We start from the raw sequence: 15,452 nt of genomic DNA on the forward strand, positions 1-15,452 counted from the left end.
CTTCTTCTATATGCCTTGATCAGGCAAACCTGGGGTTTTAACCAGCGAGGTCAGCATTCCAGGTGGCCACTTTATCCAATGCACCTCCATAGGTAAGCCTTATTTTGAGTTTTTTTTTTTGTTTTTTTTTTTATTTATTTTTTTACAGAGACAGAGAGAGAGAGAGGGACAGATAGGGACAGACAGGAATGGAGAGAGATGAGAAGCACCAATCATTAGTTTCTCGTTGCAACACCTTAGTTGTTCATTGATTGCTTTCTCATATGTGCCTTGACCATGGGGCTTCAGCAGACCGAGTAACCCCTTGCTCAAGCCAGTGACCTTGGGTCCAAGCTGGTGAGCTTTGCTCAAACCAGATGAGCCCATGCTCAAGCTGGTGACCTCAGGGTCTCGAACCTGGGTCTTCTGCATCCCAGTCCGATGCTCTATCCACTGTGCCACCACCTGGTCAGGCTTATTTTGAGTTTTTTATGTTTCTTCTTTCAAAATTGATTTTAGTGAGAGAGGGAAAGACAGACAGATAGACAGGAACATCCATCTGTTCCTGTATGTGCCCTGACCGGGGATTGAACCGGCAATCTCTGAGCTTCAGGATGATGCTCTAACCCAGTGTTTTTCAACCAGTGTGCCGCGAGACATGGTCAGGTGTGCCGTGGGGAAATTAAACACGGGTCCCCAAACTACGGCCCGCGTGCCAGATACGGCCTTTGGAGGCTATTTATCCGGCCCGCTGCCAGCTGCCTCCATCCGAACATAAACATTCCCCTCACAATCTCTCCAGCTACCAGCGACAGGAAGAGTGGAGGCACAGGGAACGCTCACTGACCAATCACCTTCTAGGATTCATCCCAACCACTAGCGATGAACCAATAGTAGGCCGCCTCTCATCCACACCCAGAAAGGGCCCCACTCAGGCTGCCGCGCACTTGTCATTGTGTGGCCGCTGCGAATAGTTGAAGCTGCTACTCCTCCCCATGGTCCCGATTTCTAATCCTGGTCAGGACTGGAGGTAAATGTTGCCACCACTAGATGAAGCCTCAGCCTCAGCTGCTTATGTTTATCCTGATGGTGTATATAGATATTTGACCTTTTTCTTTTTAAAAGAGGTCCCCGCAGAGGGTGATATATAATATATTACAATGAATCATAATGTTATCTAGCTTTAAAGCTAAAGTTTGCTGATCTTCCTTTGGACAGTTTTTGGTTATCTATTGCCAAGGAGTTCCCCATTCTGGCCAACAAAGCTATTTTGACATTGCTCCCGTTTTCAACCACATATCTATGTGAGCTGAGCTTCTCAAGCTTGACTGCGATAAAAAATAAAAAAGAGCTTCGTGTGTGTCTTTCTACCATTCCTGCCAGATATCCCTTTTGTGTTCATCGAAACAGGCCCAGGTTTCACACTGAGTATAAATACATTTAGAAACTATATTATTAACTATATGTATAATATGTACTCTGTTAGAGTGTCATTTTGGTAGGTGGTGTGCCCCAGGATTTTGTAAATGTAAAAAATGTGCCACGGCTCAGAAAAGGTTGAAAATCACTGCTCTAACCAACCAAACCATCTGGCCAGGGCAAAAAAATAACTTATGTTTCAAATTTGTTCTTAAAGTCCCAAATTTCAATTTCCTTACATTTAACTTAATTAGGATAAACAATAAACCATCGCTATTTCCTCTAAAAACTTACACTAAACATGGAATCATCATTTCTTTAATGCTCCTTAGGAATGTCATTTGTTGAGTCATAATTTTGTGGTTATATCAAACAAGTTGAAGTTTATAATAGCTGAAGTTTACAAAATATGTGACTCAGACTTCGAGTATCTAATCTCAAGGTTCTCAACCAGGAGCAACTTTTGCCCTCTAGAGCAGTGGTCCCCAACCTTTTTTGGGCCACGGATTGGTTTAATGTCGGAAATATTTTCATGGACGGCCTTTAGGGTGGGACGGATAAATGTATCACGTGACCAAGACAAGCGTCAAGAGTAAGTCTTGCCCTGGCCGGTTGGCTCAGCGGTAGAGTGTCGGCCTAGCGTGCGGAGGACCCGGGTTCGATTCCCGGCCAGGGCACACAGGAGAAGCGCCCATTTGCTTCTCCACCCTCTGCCGCGCTTTCCTCTCTGTCTCTCTCTTCCCCTCCCGCAGCCAAGGCTCCATTGGAGCAAAGATGGCCCGGGTGCTGGGGATGGCTCTGTGGCCTCTGCCTCAGGCGCTAGAGTGGCTCTGGTCGCAACATGGCGACGCCCAGGATGGGTAGAGCATCGTCCCCTGGTGGGCAGAGCCTCGCCCCTGGTGGGCATGCCGGGTGGATCCCAGTTGGGCGCATGCGGGAGTCTGTCTGACTGTCTCTCCCTGTTTCCAGCTTCAGAAAAATGAAAAAAAAAAAAAAAAAAAAAGTGAGTCTAAAGACAGATGTAACAGAAGGAATCTGGTCATTTTTAAAAAATAAAGCATCGTTCAGGCTTAAATATAAATAAAACGGAAATAATGTAAGTTATTTATTCTTTCTCTGTGGACCGGGGGTTGGGGACCACTGCTCTAGAGGCCATTTCGCAATGTCTGGAGACATTTTTGATAACTGCAACTAAGGAGGTGTTACAAACATCTAGTGGGTGGAAACCAGGAATGTTGTTAATCCTACAATGCACATGACAGTAGTCACAGTAAAGTATTTCCCAAATAGTCAACTGTGCCAAGGTTGAGAAGTCCTAACTAAACAAAAGCCAGAAAAATATTTTTGTGAAAATGGAACTTTTTAGATATTTGCTACACTTAAGAGTTATTTGAACTGGGATGCAGAGGACCCAGGTTTGAAACCCCGAGGTCACCGGCTTGAGCACAGTCTCATCTCGCTTGAGCGTGTGTGGGTTCACCAGCTTGAGCGTGGGATCATAGACATGAGCCCATAGTCACTGGTTTGAGCCCAAAGGTCGCTGGCTTGAAACCTAAGGTCACTGGTTTGAGCCCAAGGTTGCTGGCTTGAGCAAGGGGTTACTTGCTCTGCTGTAGCGCTCCCTGCCCCCCCCCCCCCAAGGCACACATGAGAAAGTAATTAATGAACAATAAAGGTGCCACAACAAAAAATTGATGCTTCTCATCTCTCTCCCTTCCTGTCTATCTGTCCCTATCTGTCCCTCTCTCTGTCTCTGCCACACACACACATACAAAAAAGTTTTTTTTCTCTGGCATAATCAAAATTTTTATTTTTTTCTTTTCAAATAAATAATGAAGCTGAAGTTCCTAAACCTCAATGAAACTTTTAAGAGTCAAAGAATTTTTTCTACTGCCTCTTTATTGTTTTATTGAAAACCATGCGGCCTTTGATGGTAAGATGCCTTTGATCATAAGCCTGAGTAGATCTAGATTTCTCACATTTCTGGTGCACACAGAGGGATTTGTCCACAATCAAGTTTTCTGGCTCACCATATTATTTGCTGGAGTAGAAATGTTTGTTCTTGAGAAAGTCCAACTATAGTTCCCTTTAGTTAAGTATTAAGTAACAACTTCTCAATGACTGTTTTACCTTCTATAGATGGGGGGGGGGGACTGAAATATACCTCATGGAGTCATTGTAAAGTTAATAAATGTTAAATAGTTTACCATAGTGCCTGGAACACAGATGTATACAATAAATAATAGCGATTAAATTATTATTACCTCTTTTTTCCTTTCTTCTAGGGCCAGAAATTTTTGATACCACTTCTCATGCTGTTGAACTTCATCCTGTGTCCTTCCAGGCAGATGTTCTAGAACTTCTCCCATAAATGTTGGCTTCCCTTTATGTTTATTTCTCACCTTTACAAAGTTCTGATGATCGTAATCATCCCAGCCCCCTTGTCGCCCTCCTGTTTCCTGAAGGAATTTTTCAAAATCTATTACTTCTTCTGGAAGAGTACTTGATGTTCTTTTGTCTACAGGAACTTTGCTTGACATTGCTCTGAGAGCTTTCTCTGTTTCTGAACTACCCAAAGCCCAGGCGTCAATTTTTCTTGATATGGCGCTCAATTCATTATTAGTTGTTTTCTCTTCTTTAATAAGCTCATCATATCTAAAATTTCAAAATAAAGTCTGAATAAGATACCTTTATTTTTCTTCTTACTTAAAACTATTGCTCTTTTTGTGTCATCCTCTCCATTTAACATTATTAACATTTATAAACTTAAGTCTTAAGAAAGTTTCCTCAGAGAATAAAACAATCTTTCAAACTCTTATATGAGATTTTAGTGTCCAGATATAAATGAAAATTCACTTTAAACATGAAAAGCAAGCTAAAATCTAAAACAAAAGAATAAAGATGTTACATTGCTTTTGTGTAAGACTAATATTAAATATATAACAATAAAATGGTTTATATATAACAACCTAGTAGACAGTTATTGTAAATATACATATGTAGAGAGAGGGGTCAATAATTTTATATTAAAATGTCTTTAAAACATACATCAATCTCTGCTCCTCCTTAAAAGTGTTAATTGCATTTTCGATTTCTTCCATCATTTCTCTAAGCTTTTCAACAACTGCAAAGAAAAACAGAAAAATTATACCATTTAAGTATGACTAAGAATTAAATGTTAAGAAAGAAATGAAATGTTCTCATAATTTAAAAAACACTTCTTGTGCCCTGGCCAGCTAGCTCAGCAACAGAGCATCGGCCCAGCATGTGGAAGTCCCGGGTTCAATTCCCGGCCAGGGCACACAGGAGAAGCACACCCATCTGCTTCTCCACCCCTCCCCTTCTTCTTTCTCTCTGTATCTGTCTTTCTTTCCCGCAGCCAAGGCTCCATTGGAGCAAAGTTGGCCTGGGCGCTGAGGATGGCTCCATGGCCTCCCCCTCAGGCGCTAGAATGGCTCCGGTTTCAACAAAGCAATGCCCCAAATGGGCAAAGCATCGCCCTCTGGTGGGCATGCTGGGTGGATCCGGGTAGGACGCATGCAGGAGTCTGTCTCTCTGCCTCCCCGCTTCTCACTTCAGAAGAATACAAAAATAAATAAATAAATAATAAAAATAAAAAACACTTCTTAGTCTAAAAAATAAAAAAATGTGCTTTTAAGAAGCTATTTTTAGGACTATAATATTTTTATTACAAATTTTCCTATGAATACATATCATTAAGTATTATTATTGTTTACCAAAACTATTTCATACTACACATATCGTTTTGTAACTTGCAGGGTTTTTAAAATTTTTTAATGTTTTGATTTTTGAAAGAGGAAGAAAGAAACATTGACTTGTTATTCTACTTATTTATGCATTCACTGGTTGACTCTGGTGTGTGCCTTAACTGGAGATTGAACCCACAATCTTGGCGTATCAGGATGATGCTCTAACCAACTGAACTATCATCCCATGACATAAACGTCACCATTTTAAACTGGCTTTGTCACGTGCAGCTTTTATTTAACAAAATGCTGTGGTTAACTGAGTATATGCTATTTCATTATCTAAATCTACCCCAATTCATTTAAATAATTCTCCAACTGATTACACTTTAAACAGTAAGTCCCCAAGTTACAAACACCTGACTTACATACAACTCGCACTTACAAATGGATCACCATAAGGGCAATTGGTAATTTACTGCAGTTGGACATTAGTAAAAATGATACCATAGAGTTACTCGACTTTCATGGCAAAAGGACTAAAACATTATGAAGACATTATGGAGCTAGAGCAGCAGGTGACAGCATTTGGGAAGGAAACAGGGACCAAGAAACTCCAGAACCGAACAAGGTTTATACATAAGAGTAAGCTGATGCTTTCATCTCACTGAAGCAGGAATGGTAAAGTTAGAGGAGTAAGATCCTGATACAGAGAGGTTCACCAAAGTTTACTGTACGGTTACTGAGGCCTTGAGATGCTATAGGGCCATTTATGATGAGAAAAAGAAAAGCTTTGTATAAACTTTCCTTAATGCCTACTTCAAGAAACTGACTCCAGCAGCAGAATCAAATCCAGACTCTCTAACTCCAGTCCCATCCTCTCCAACAAGTCCATCATCTTCTGTATTATCCAAGATTGTTTAAGATTGTATTTAAGAATGTTTAAGTATTTATATGCACAGAAAGGCAAAAATAAATACAATGTTAAAACATCTAAGTTGCATTTAGTAGGTACATGTACCTGTTCCGACTTACATACTAATTCAACTTAAGAACAAACCTATAGGACCTATCTCACATGTAACCTGGGGGCTGCCTGTACTGTAATAAATATCTTTGCATGTAATTTTTGCATGCTTAAATATTTTTTACAGGATAATTGATAAAACTTAAAATGCTGAATAAAAAAAAGCGTGGCCATTTTCCCGTATGCTGATACCACCACACTGTCCTTCAAAAAACCTCTACTGACTTATAGTTCCTGAGAGTGCTCCTTCTCATGTACTTTTAATCATTTCCCAAATGAAAGGCAAATATCGTCATTGATTTAATGAACATTTTTTTGTGATGGTTAGTAAGCCCGAGCTCCCTTTTTTAATGTGTTCTGTATTTCTTTTATTGTAAAATGGACCTTATAATCTTTGCCCATTTTTCTATTAGGTTATTTATCCTTGTTGCTCTAATTTGTAGGCACTCTTTATATATTTGCTTTCTACGTTACATATATATTGCTATTATTTTCCTAACTTGTCTTTCAAGTTTGCTTATGGATCTGTGTTGTTTTTTTTAAGTAGTCAATTTTGCCCACTTTTTTCTTTATGATTTCTAATCTTTGTCATTCTTATAAATTATAATACAATTATAAAAAATACTAATCCATGTTCTAGTATTTAGTTCATATATTAATTTAACAAATTATAACATTCATATTTGCCATTTTTTTAGTGATCTCTATGTTACAAGAACTACACAAGTGCTTTACGTGCACTGTCTCACCTCATCCCCTCAACAACCCTGAGTGAGGCCTGTGGTTATTACCAGAGAGCTGAGGAAATGAAAGCTCAGAAAAGTTGAGTAGCTTGTCTAAAGTCACATAACTGATAGATCAAGGATTTGACTCAACATCTGTCTGATTCTTAAGACCATTCATCTTGAGCTTCAATCCTTCAGGAATGAATGTTGATAAAAACAGAAGGGTAAGGATACAATTTCTTTTCAAATATCTAGTTGTTTTTTTATGACTAGTATTTGCCACAATACTATTTAACTCCTTCAGGTATTCAAAATGCCTCTAAATAAAGACTATACTTTCAGGGATCATTTTTATAGTTTGAAATGCCTCTAAAAGGCAGTTATTTATTTTTTTTATTTATCTTTTTTTAAATTTTTTATTTTATTTATTCATTTTAGAGAGGAGAGAAAGAGGGAGAGAGAGAGAGAGAGAGAGAGAGAGAGAGAGAAGAGAGAGACAGGGGGGGAGGAGCTGGAAACATCAACTCCCATATGTGCCTTGACCAGGCAAGCCCAGGGTTTCAAACCGGCGACCTCAGCATTTCCAGGTCGACGCTTTATCCACTGCACCACCACAGGTCAGGCCAAGGCAGTTATTTAAAAAGTAAATGATGGCAAAACCACTGGCTAAGAATCAGGAAATCAGTCTTTTTTCCTCTTCATTGGCCAAATCTGAATCTTTCCATACCACAGATTCTCCATCCTATAAATCAGTGTTTTTCAACCACTGGTCACAGACTGGTCCACCAGAAATTTCGTGCTGGCTCATGAAAGAGTTAACTACCCTGATGTTGCTATAAATGACCCTAATATCCATTCTATCCACTTCATAATTTGTAAGGAGTTAGAGCATTTTAAACATTTTAAAAATTATGTAAATGTCAGGTAGTACAATTCTCCAATGTATCTAATTAGTAAAGTAGAGCTTAGTTCCATTAATGCCAAGTAGAAAAATTGTTATTAGAAAAGTATCAAGTGGACAATAGAAAATACTAATACTAGCCCTGGCCGGTTGGCTCAGCGGTAGAGCGTCGGCCTAGCGTGTGGAGGACCCAGGTTCGATTCCCGGCCAGGGCACACAGGAGAAGCGCCCATTTGCTTCTCTTCCCCTCCGCCGTGCTTTCCTCTCTGTCTCTCTCTTCCCCTCCCGCAGCCAAGGCTCCATTGGAGCAAAGATGGGTGCTGGGGATGGCTCTGTGGCCTCTGCCTCAGGCGCTAGAGTGGCTCTGGTCGCAACATGGCGACGCCCAGGATGGGCAGAGCATCGCCCCATGGTGGGCGTGCCGGGTGGATCCCGGTCGGGCGCATGCGGGAGTCTGTCTGACTGTCTCTCCCTGTTTCCAGCTTCAGAAAAAAAGAAAAAAAAAAAAGAAAAAAAAAAAAAAAGAAAATACTAATACTGTATATAAGACTAAGAATATGCCCTGGCCAGACAGCTCAGTTGGTTAAAGCATCATCTGGAAGCATCCTCTCTTGCTAAAATCAATAAATAAAATTTTTTTTTAACAATTAAAAAAAAGCATATATATAATCTAAATATACTTACAATTAGGAGTAGGCTTCACATCTTTTAACTGATGCTGAAGTTTCTTTATATTGTTATGTATTTTGGCCAACTGTTGCTGAATTTTTGCTCCTATAAGGAAACAAAAACGTACTTTAAAATAATTCTATGACAAACATGGTTACAATTCAGGATTCTACACAAACGATGGTTACTTAAATGTCAAAATAGCCTGAACATTTTAATAAATAAACTTGCTCTAAATAAAGCATCTCTCAATTTCCTCCAATATTTAAAACTACAATGGTTTTTTATTTTTTTCATTCTGTAGAGACTGCGTTATTGAACATTTTTAAATACACAAACCAGTAGTTTAGGCTTAGTCATGTTTTGTTCTTTATCAATAGATTTTTCTTTTCTTTTTAACTTGTTAAAATTTATGGAAATAGAATTTGAAATAGATCAATTCTATTTTGGGGATATTAAAACTGTCTAAACAATTTAAATTCTTTAAATACTGGCAAACTTCCTAATGAAAATTTCATCTAACCACATCCCCTAAGCCAGGAGCTGGTGATATCCACTAGTGTCACTCTCAACAGCCTCTACCAAGTGCCTCAGGTGCCACTTTGTGGTATCTGTACTTTAGGTCGTCAAGCTCACCCAAGGGACCAGCCTAAAAATGTCAGTCCCACAATAAAAGCCTGAAAAACGGAGGAGGTCTTAAAGACATTTTCAGATGTTCTTCCAGTACCAGCAACAGAAAGACTGAATTTCTCTTTCATATTTTCCTTCTGAAGTAATAATCTTTAGTATTTATTTAAATCACTAGGCTAAAATCACATATTTACATTCATATAGCTCTATATATAATAGTAATATTATTTTATCATATTTGGGTACTTTATTTATGCCTCTCTATTTTTACCCCAACAAATAAGCATGAAGTACTAAATAGCTCTGTCCAAAAGTCCTTAAGAGCAATTATTATTATTTTTTTTAAGTTTACCTATAGGCTTGGAGCCAGTGTTAATATCCAAAACAAATCTCCAATATGTATAAGTGAAGAAAAAAAAACAAAAGTGACTGGCCTTTTTTCTTTTTAATTAAAATTCAAGTGTTCCAGAAAAACAGGAACTTTACCTAATGTGTTTTTATAGGGAACTTTACCTAATGTATTTTTATACGGTCTTATTCATGATTGGAAATTTAGGTCAAGAAACATCTCTAGTAATTAGGAAAGTGTTTTTGTTGTTTTGTTTTCACCATAGTTTGATCAGCAACAGTGATATCATTATAGGGCAAGTGACCTTTTATTTATTCATTTGGAATTGCCGCTCTACACAGGCAAACTATTGAAGTACAATATTACGTAAGTGCAGGCTAAAATGGTGGCATGATATTTGAGGTAAGGAAAGGTATTTTCTACTTCTGGGCTGTAATATGGAGGGGGAGGGACAGCTATATTCTTATATTGAGTGCATTCCTTCCTCTCCTAGATAAGATAAACACAAAGTATGAATAAAGAGAGGCAAAAGTATAACAGAAAAATAAAAAAATAAAAATAAAGTTCCTTTATAAAAGAGAAAATGAAGTGACTTAAAATGCAGAGAATGGAGACGCTACTTAGTGGTATGATTAAGAGAAAGACCAGCCTCTCATCTGTCTACAAAAGAACATAGGGAAATTAAGCATATTAAACTAGGGATGTTTAGATTTCTCTATGAATCAAAGAGGAGAACTGAAAATTTAGTTTTTATGTTAGGTCCCATTATCATTCAGAGGAAGGAGAATGATTCTTGCCATTACCTAACATAAGATGACTTTTGAAATAGTGCAATCTTATATTCTGAAAGAAAAAACTTATTAAGAACTTCTTTTAATTGGCTATAAGGGATTACCATAAACAGTATAATATCTATAGTCAATATTTTATAAAGCACAGTTGGTTGATAACCACTATTTTTCCTTCAAGCAATGCTAAGCAGTTTACTATAACTTAAGAATCTTTCAACATATAAAAGCTACTCTACAATTAAATAAGGTATTCCTGTAGAAGTCTTTTCTAAGGCCAACATCTAATATACTATTAACAATGATTAATATTCATAGAAAACAATACTGTACTCTGTAAGGCAGTTCCTCAAATATTATCTCATGGGATGCACAAGACAGCTCCCCTGAGGTAGAAATCGGAGGTGTTATATCACAGACAAGTAAACTCAGGTTTACAGGATTACGTGACCTGATCACTTCATACTATATATTATTAAGTACCAGGTTCTGACTCTGTTGCTGTCTTCTTAGTCTAGGTCTCAGTCAACAATGCCAGGGTTATGAGCTAAGACCAGGCTGTCCAGGGATTAATTTCTCTTTATTTTAAGAAATTTTAATAACATTAACTAGTTTGTCAACCAAAAAACAAAACCCTCTTTTGCATATTAAATTGGAATACACAGAGAACAATCCAGCTAGAATCACTAAATAACAACCTGACAAAATAAGTACATATCCCTAAAAGACAAACCCATTACTAACTGGAAAGTGTCTTGATAGGAAACATGACAGGCAGTGCACAAATACAAAGCACAAGGCAAAACTACAACTTTATAGCACTCAACAGTTTTTGTTCATCATGAACTGAACTTACTTTCTGTTTTCCTGCTGTTAATCAATTTATTTTCCAATTCTTCCAGCATACTATGCTCAAATCTGAAGCCACTTTTTTGGTTGTAGAAATGACTGTGTTTATCTTTTTCTATGTTAATAACTCTTCAGGAAAAGAAACAAATAGTATAAGTATGACTTAAATATATTTTTAATTGTTTAAAATATGAAGACACATATAATAATCAGAACTTTATATTTGGATTCATTTATCTAAGGAGTCAAAATATAATAACTTGGATAATAAGGCTAAGATGTCAAAACTGTAGCTAGAAAAGAGTTAAGTTCAACCAAAATCGCAAGTAATTTAAATTATTTAAATTATATAATGTTAATTTAAGAAAATGCAGTTTTAGACATGCCTTGAAAATATGTAAGTCTGACTACTGATTCCATCTTAATCTCACAGTGGCCTGAAAACGGCCACCCCTGATGATGGCTGCTTCCAACAGAAGATACTGGTAACTTTATTACTTGAATCAAGACATTTACCATTTCCTGGTAGGAACCTCCTCACCACTAAAATGTGAGTAATAATAGCTCTCCACTAATGATAAGGGCTGTGATTAACATTATATGAGATAATAAGTTTAAGGGATCATTATACAGTGAAAATGTACTATAGAAATGCAACTTATGAATATTATTAATAAAACTAAACCTTCAAGAGGCAAACAATAAAAATAGAAATTTTAGTATAGTTAAGGGATATTGTCTACATTTACTTCAAAGCGTCTTTGATTTAGTCCATCTACCAGTAAAAGTCATACTGTTAGTTTGAACCCTAGGGTAAAACAAAACAAGCATTGTACTCTCAAGAAACTGTTTTGGTTGGACAAAAAAAATTTATTTTTCTCAACACCTGTTCTCTTTATCCTAGAAAGTGGAAATTAATATGAATACTTCTCCACTAATCCTGGGTTTAAGGAGTGGTAGAATATCTCTGGCCATTGACTTAATTTCATACAACCTGAGGGGCAATTATCTAAAGCAGAGCTCCCAATCTTTCACTTTGGCACACACAGAGGAAAGTGGCATACTTGGCAAAACAAGACTGCTGCAGAACCTACCTGGCTGCCCCAAAGACTCAGGGGAGAGGAATCAATAGGTACAACAGAAAGAGCAAATAGGTTTCAGCCTGCAGGTCAACTCTAACGGAGTAAAGGTGGCTACTGGAGCCCAGTGCTGAAGACTGGGAAGCCCATGTAGGCACCAGTTGGGGTGGGGGAAATTACTATAATCAAATAGAAATTCTACCATTGACACAGGATATACTATGACAGTAAGTTATGTTTTACCATTCCTGGATTAGAAATATTAACCTATAACAATATTCAAAAGACAATTATGGGCCCTGGCTGGTTGGCTCAGTGGTAGAGCATCAACCCAGCGTGTGGATGTCCCAGGTTTGATTACCAGTCAGGGCACACAGGAAAAGCCACCATCTGCTTCTCCACCCCTCCTTCTTTCCCTTCTCTCTCTGTTTCTCTTTTCCTCTCTCTCCCCACCTCCCATAGCCATGGCTTGACTGATTTGAAGCAAGTGGCGCCAGGTGCTGAGGATGGCTCTGCAGCCTCCACCTCAGGGGCTAGCTTGGTTGCCGAGCAACAGAGCAACACCCTAGATGGGCAGAGCATGGCCCCATAGGGAGCCTCACCCAGTGGATGCGTGTTGGGTGCATGCAGTAGTCTGTCTCTCTGCCTCCACTATTCTCACTTAATTTTAAAAAATAAAGGATAATTATGGAGACAAACTGTCAAACATATAAAAAGATGCTCAACCTCACTCACAATAGAAGAAATAAAAATTAAAACTATACCATGGTACACCTATCAGACTGACCCAAAATGGCAAGTTTAAATAATATATTCTTATGAGAAAACTGTGGAAAAATAGGTCTTCTCATACATTGTTGGTGAAATTGTAAACAGTCTATGGAGGACAATTTGGCAGTATATCACGTGTATATTGATATACCTTTGACCCAGCATTTCTACTTCTAGGACTATTTCCTAAAGATACACTCACACATATGCAAAATGATGTAGAGATATGTGAATACTGCAATTAATTGCAACATTGTTTGTTATCATAAAAGATTGAATATAACTTAAATGTCCACCACTAAGGAGCAGGTTAAATTATGTCACAATCATATACTGGAATGCAATGCAGTGGTGCTGTGTTCCATGTACCGATAAGGAAAGATCTCCAAGACATACTTTATAACAAAGAGTTTATATGAAAATATCAGTCATATCCAAAAGCAGAAAATGGTAAACTGACTCCCTTGTATACTCTTAAATGATATTATACCTCTCATATCACTCTGATTCAACAATTTTACCTCTTTTTCCTCTCTTCGTTCATCTACTTCTCTTTACCTTTATTTTGTTTGCTCAAGTATTCTAAGTCAGATCAACTACATTATGTAATTTCACCTCAACATATATACTTCAGTGTGCATCTCTAGAGATTATAGGCATTTGACTTACATCACTATAAAGCCATGATCATGCCTGACAAGATAAACAATTCCTTGGTATCTAAGATAAAATCTTAAGTTAAAAAGAAAAGCAAGACCCAAAACTGATGTTACCACTTATATATATATATATATATAAAATGAATATGTATTTTATTTCCTTATAAGCAAAGATTATAAAATTATCTGTGGTATAATACACAAGAAACTAAAAATCATTGTGTAAGGCAAAGAGAAGTGGGTGGCTGGGATCACAGGTGAAAGAGAGATCTTTCACTGTGCACCCTTTGATATACATGGATTTTTAAACCATATGAATGTATTACCTATTCTGAAAATAAAACAGAATTGTATTACAAATTGTGTTTTTTCTTGTTTGCATGCAATGAAAATTTCTGGACAGAAATATTCTGCCAATGGATTTTTCTAATATTCTTCCACCAAGTTTTTTCAAAACCGTGTAACAGATGAAGAAAGCCTAATCAGAGCTGCAAAACCAACTCATACTAGTAGACAAGGTATCGATACGGACATAATCTACTGGGTTGCTATATATATGGATGTTAACCACTTTTTAGATTGCCTGCCTCGAATGAAACATAAATCAGAACCCTTAACCTGTAGTACAATTCTAGCTAAGGTAATACATTTGAAGTCAAAGAAAATAAAACTGAATCTTCTCAAATTCTGAATATTAAAAGTACCATATAAATAATTCAATCTCCAAAACCTCTAGTATAGTACAACTTTTCCAATTTCAAACAGCATACTTTTTTTATTGGCAGACTTTCTATACAGACAGCTGCCACTAATTGTGATCCAAAGATCGTTTCTTACAAGCCTCCTTTTCTCAGGGTTTTTTAGCAAATTGATTCTGTATAACTTCAAAATCAGAGTTTTGATAAAAGTTCTCAAGTATAGGATAAGGTTGAGTGCTCTGAATTCTAATTATTTTATCATTCCTCATGATATATACCATATCATGGTGCTGCTGGCAACACTGAATATTCAATACATAGTTATTTAAGGAAAAATATATTTACACTACAAATTAAAAGTTCTCAATTAGCTTAGTCATAATGTGCCAGATGGATATGAAAGGGGCAGAGATCAAGGGAGGGAGACCAAATAAAAGGACACTTCACAAGAATAATTCAAGGATACATACTTTTCATTAAAAGTATTCACTCACTCAAAAATTTCATCAAGTGCTTACCATGATACATGAAAATGTATTCAATCTGTTATCTGATATATGAGGTCTAAAGAAATAACTGTTTTGTTCCTCTTGAAATACACTGGTTCAAAATGGTGAAAATAAGTAAAATTTAATAATTCTACTTAAAATTAACTTCATATTAAATACTCTATTATCATATGTCTATTTCACACCTCCCAACTTTCTCCTGTTTTGTATTTGAAAGGCCATTGACCAGAATTCTGTAACTTAATGTGAGATTAGACAGGGTGGAGTAGAATTAACTTTATACACAATTCATAATATAATGGCTAGTAAGGTTATTTGAAGATAATGTTCTTATACTTACTGATTTTTAAGTTTTTCTGCTGTGCGTATGAATTCTGCTTTCTTAGGCTGACTAACTTTCTGTTTCCAGTTCTGAAGGTGAAAAGGACGAAATCCCCCTGAAGTACCAAAACAGCCATCATTCTGCATAAAAAATAAGAATAAGTTTACCCTCAATAATAAAAATGGTAAGAGATGAAGGTGCGACATTTTTTAGAGATGAAATGTCAATAATGGAGGTCCTCAGGGGATAATTTTATCCATTCACCCATCAATAGCTACTGTAAAAAATGTTACAATGAACATGGGGTGCATATAATTTTTTAAGTTAATGTTTTTGTTTATTTTTGAAAAATACTCAGAAGTGGAATTACT

General features: G+C 37.0%; 1 protein-coding gene across 1 annotated transcript in view; it reads right to left on the reverse strand.

Moving 5' to 3' along the window:
- The window catches only part of CCDC112 (coiled-coil domain containing 112), a 28,728-nt gene that overhangs the window by 5,848 nt on the left and 7,428 nt on the right, over positions 1–15,452 (reverse strand). Inside the window, exons 2-6 of the mRNA XM_066274093.1 lie at positions 15,100–15,221; positions 11,051–11,172; positions 8,443–8,532; positions 4,447–4,522; positions 3,663–4,053 (exon numbers count right to left, since the gene is read on the reverse strand). Of these exons, the coding sequence (XP_066130190.1) occupies positions 3,663–4,053; positions 4,447–4,522; positions 8,443–8,532; positions 11,051–11,172; positions 15,100–15,221 (801 nt within the window). The remainder of the gene's footprint in view (positions 1–3,662; positions 4,054–4,446; positions 4,523–8,442; positions 8,533–11,050; positions 11,173–15,099; positions 15,222–15,452) is intronic.

This window comes from Saccopteryx bilineata, chromosome 4 (genome assembly GCF_036850765.1).
Source record: "Saccopteryx bilineata isolate mSacBil1 chromosome 4, mSacBil1_pri_phased_curated, whole genome shotgun sequence".
Lineage (NCBI taxonomy): Eukaryota > Metazoa > Chordata > Mammalia > Chiroptera > Emballonuridae > Saccopteryx > Saccopteryx bilineata.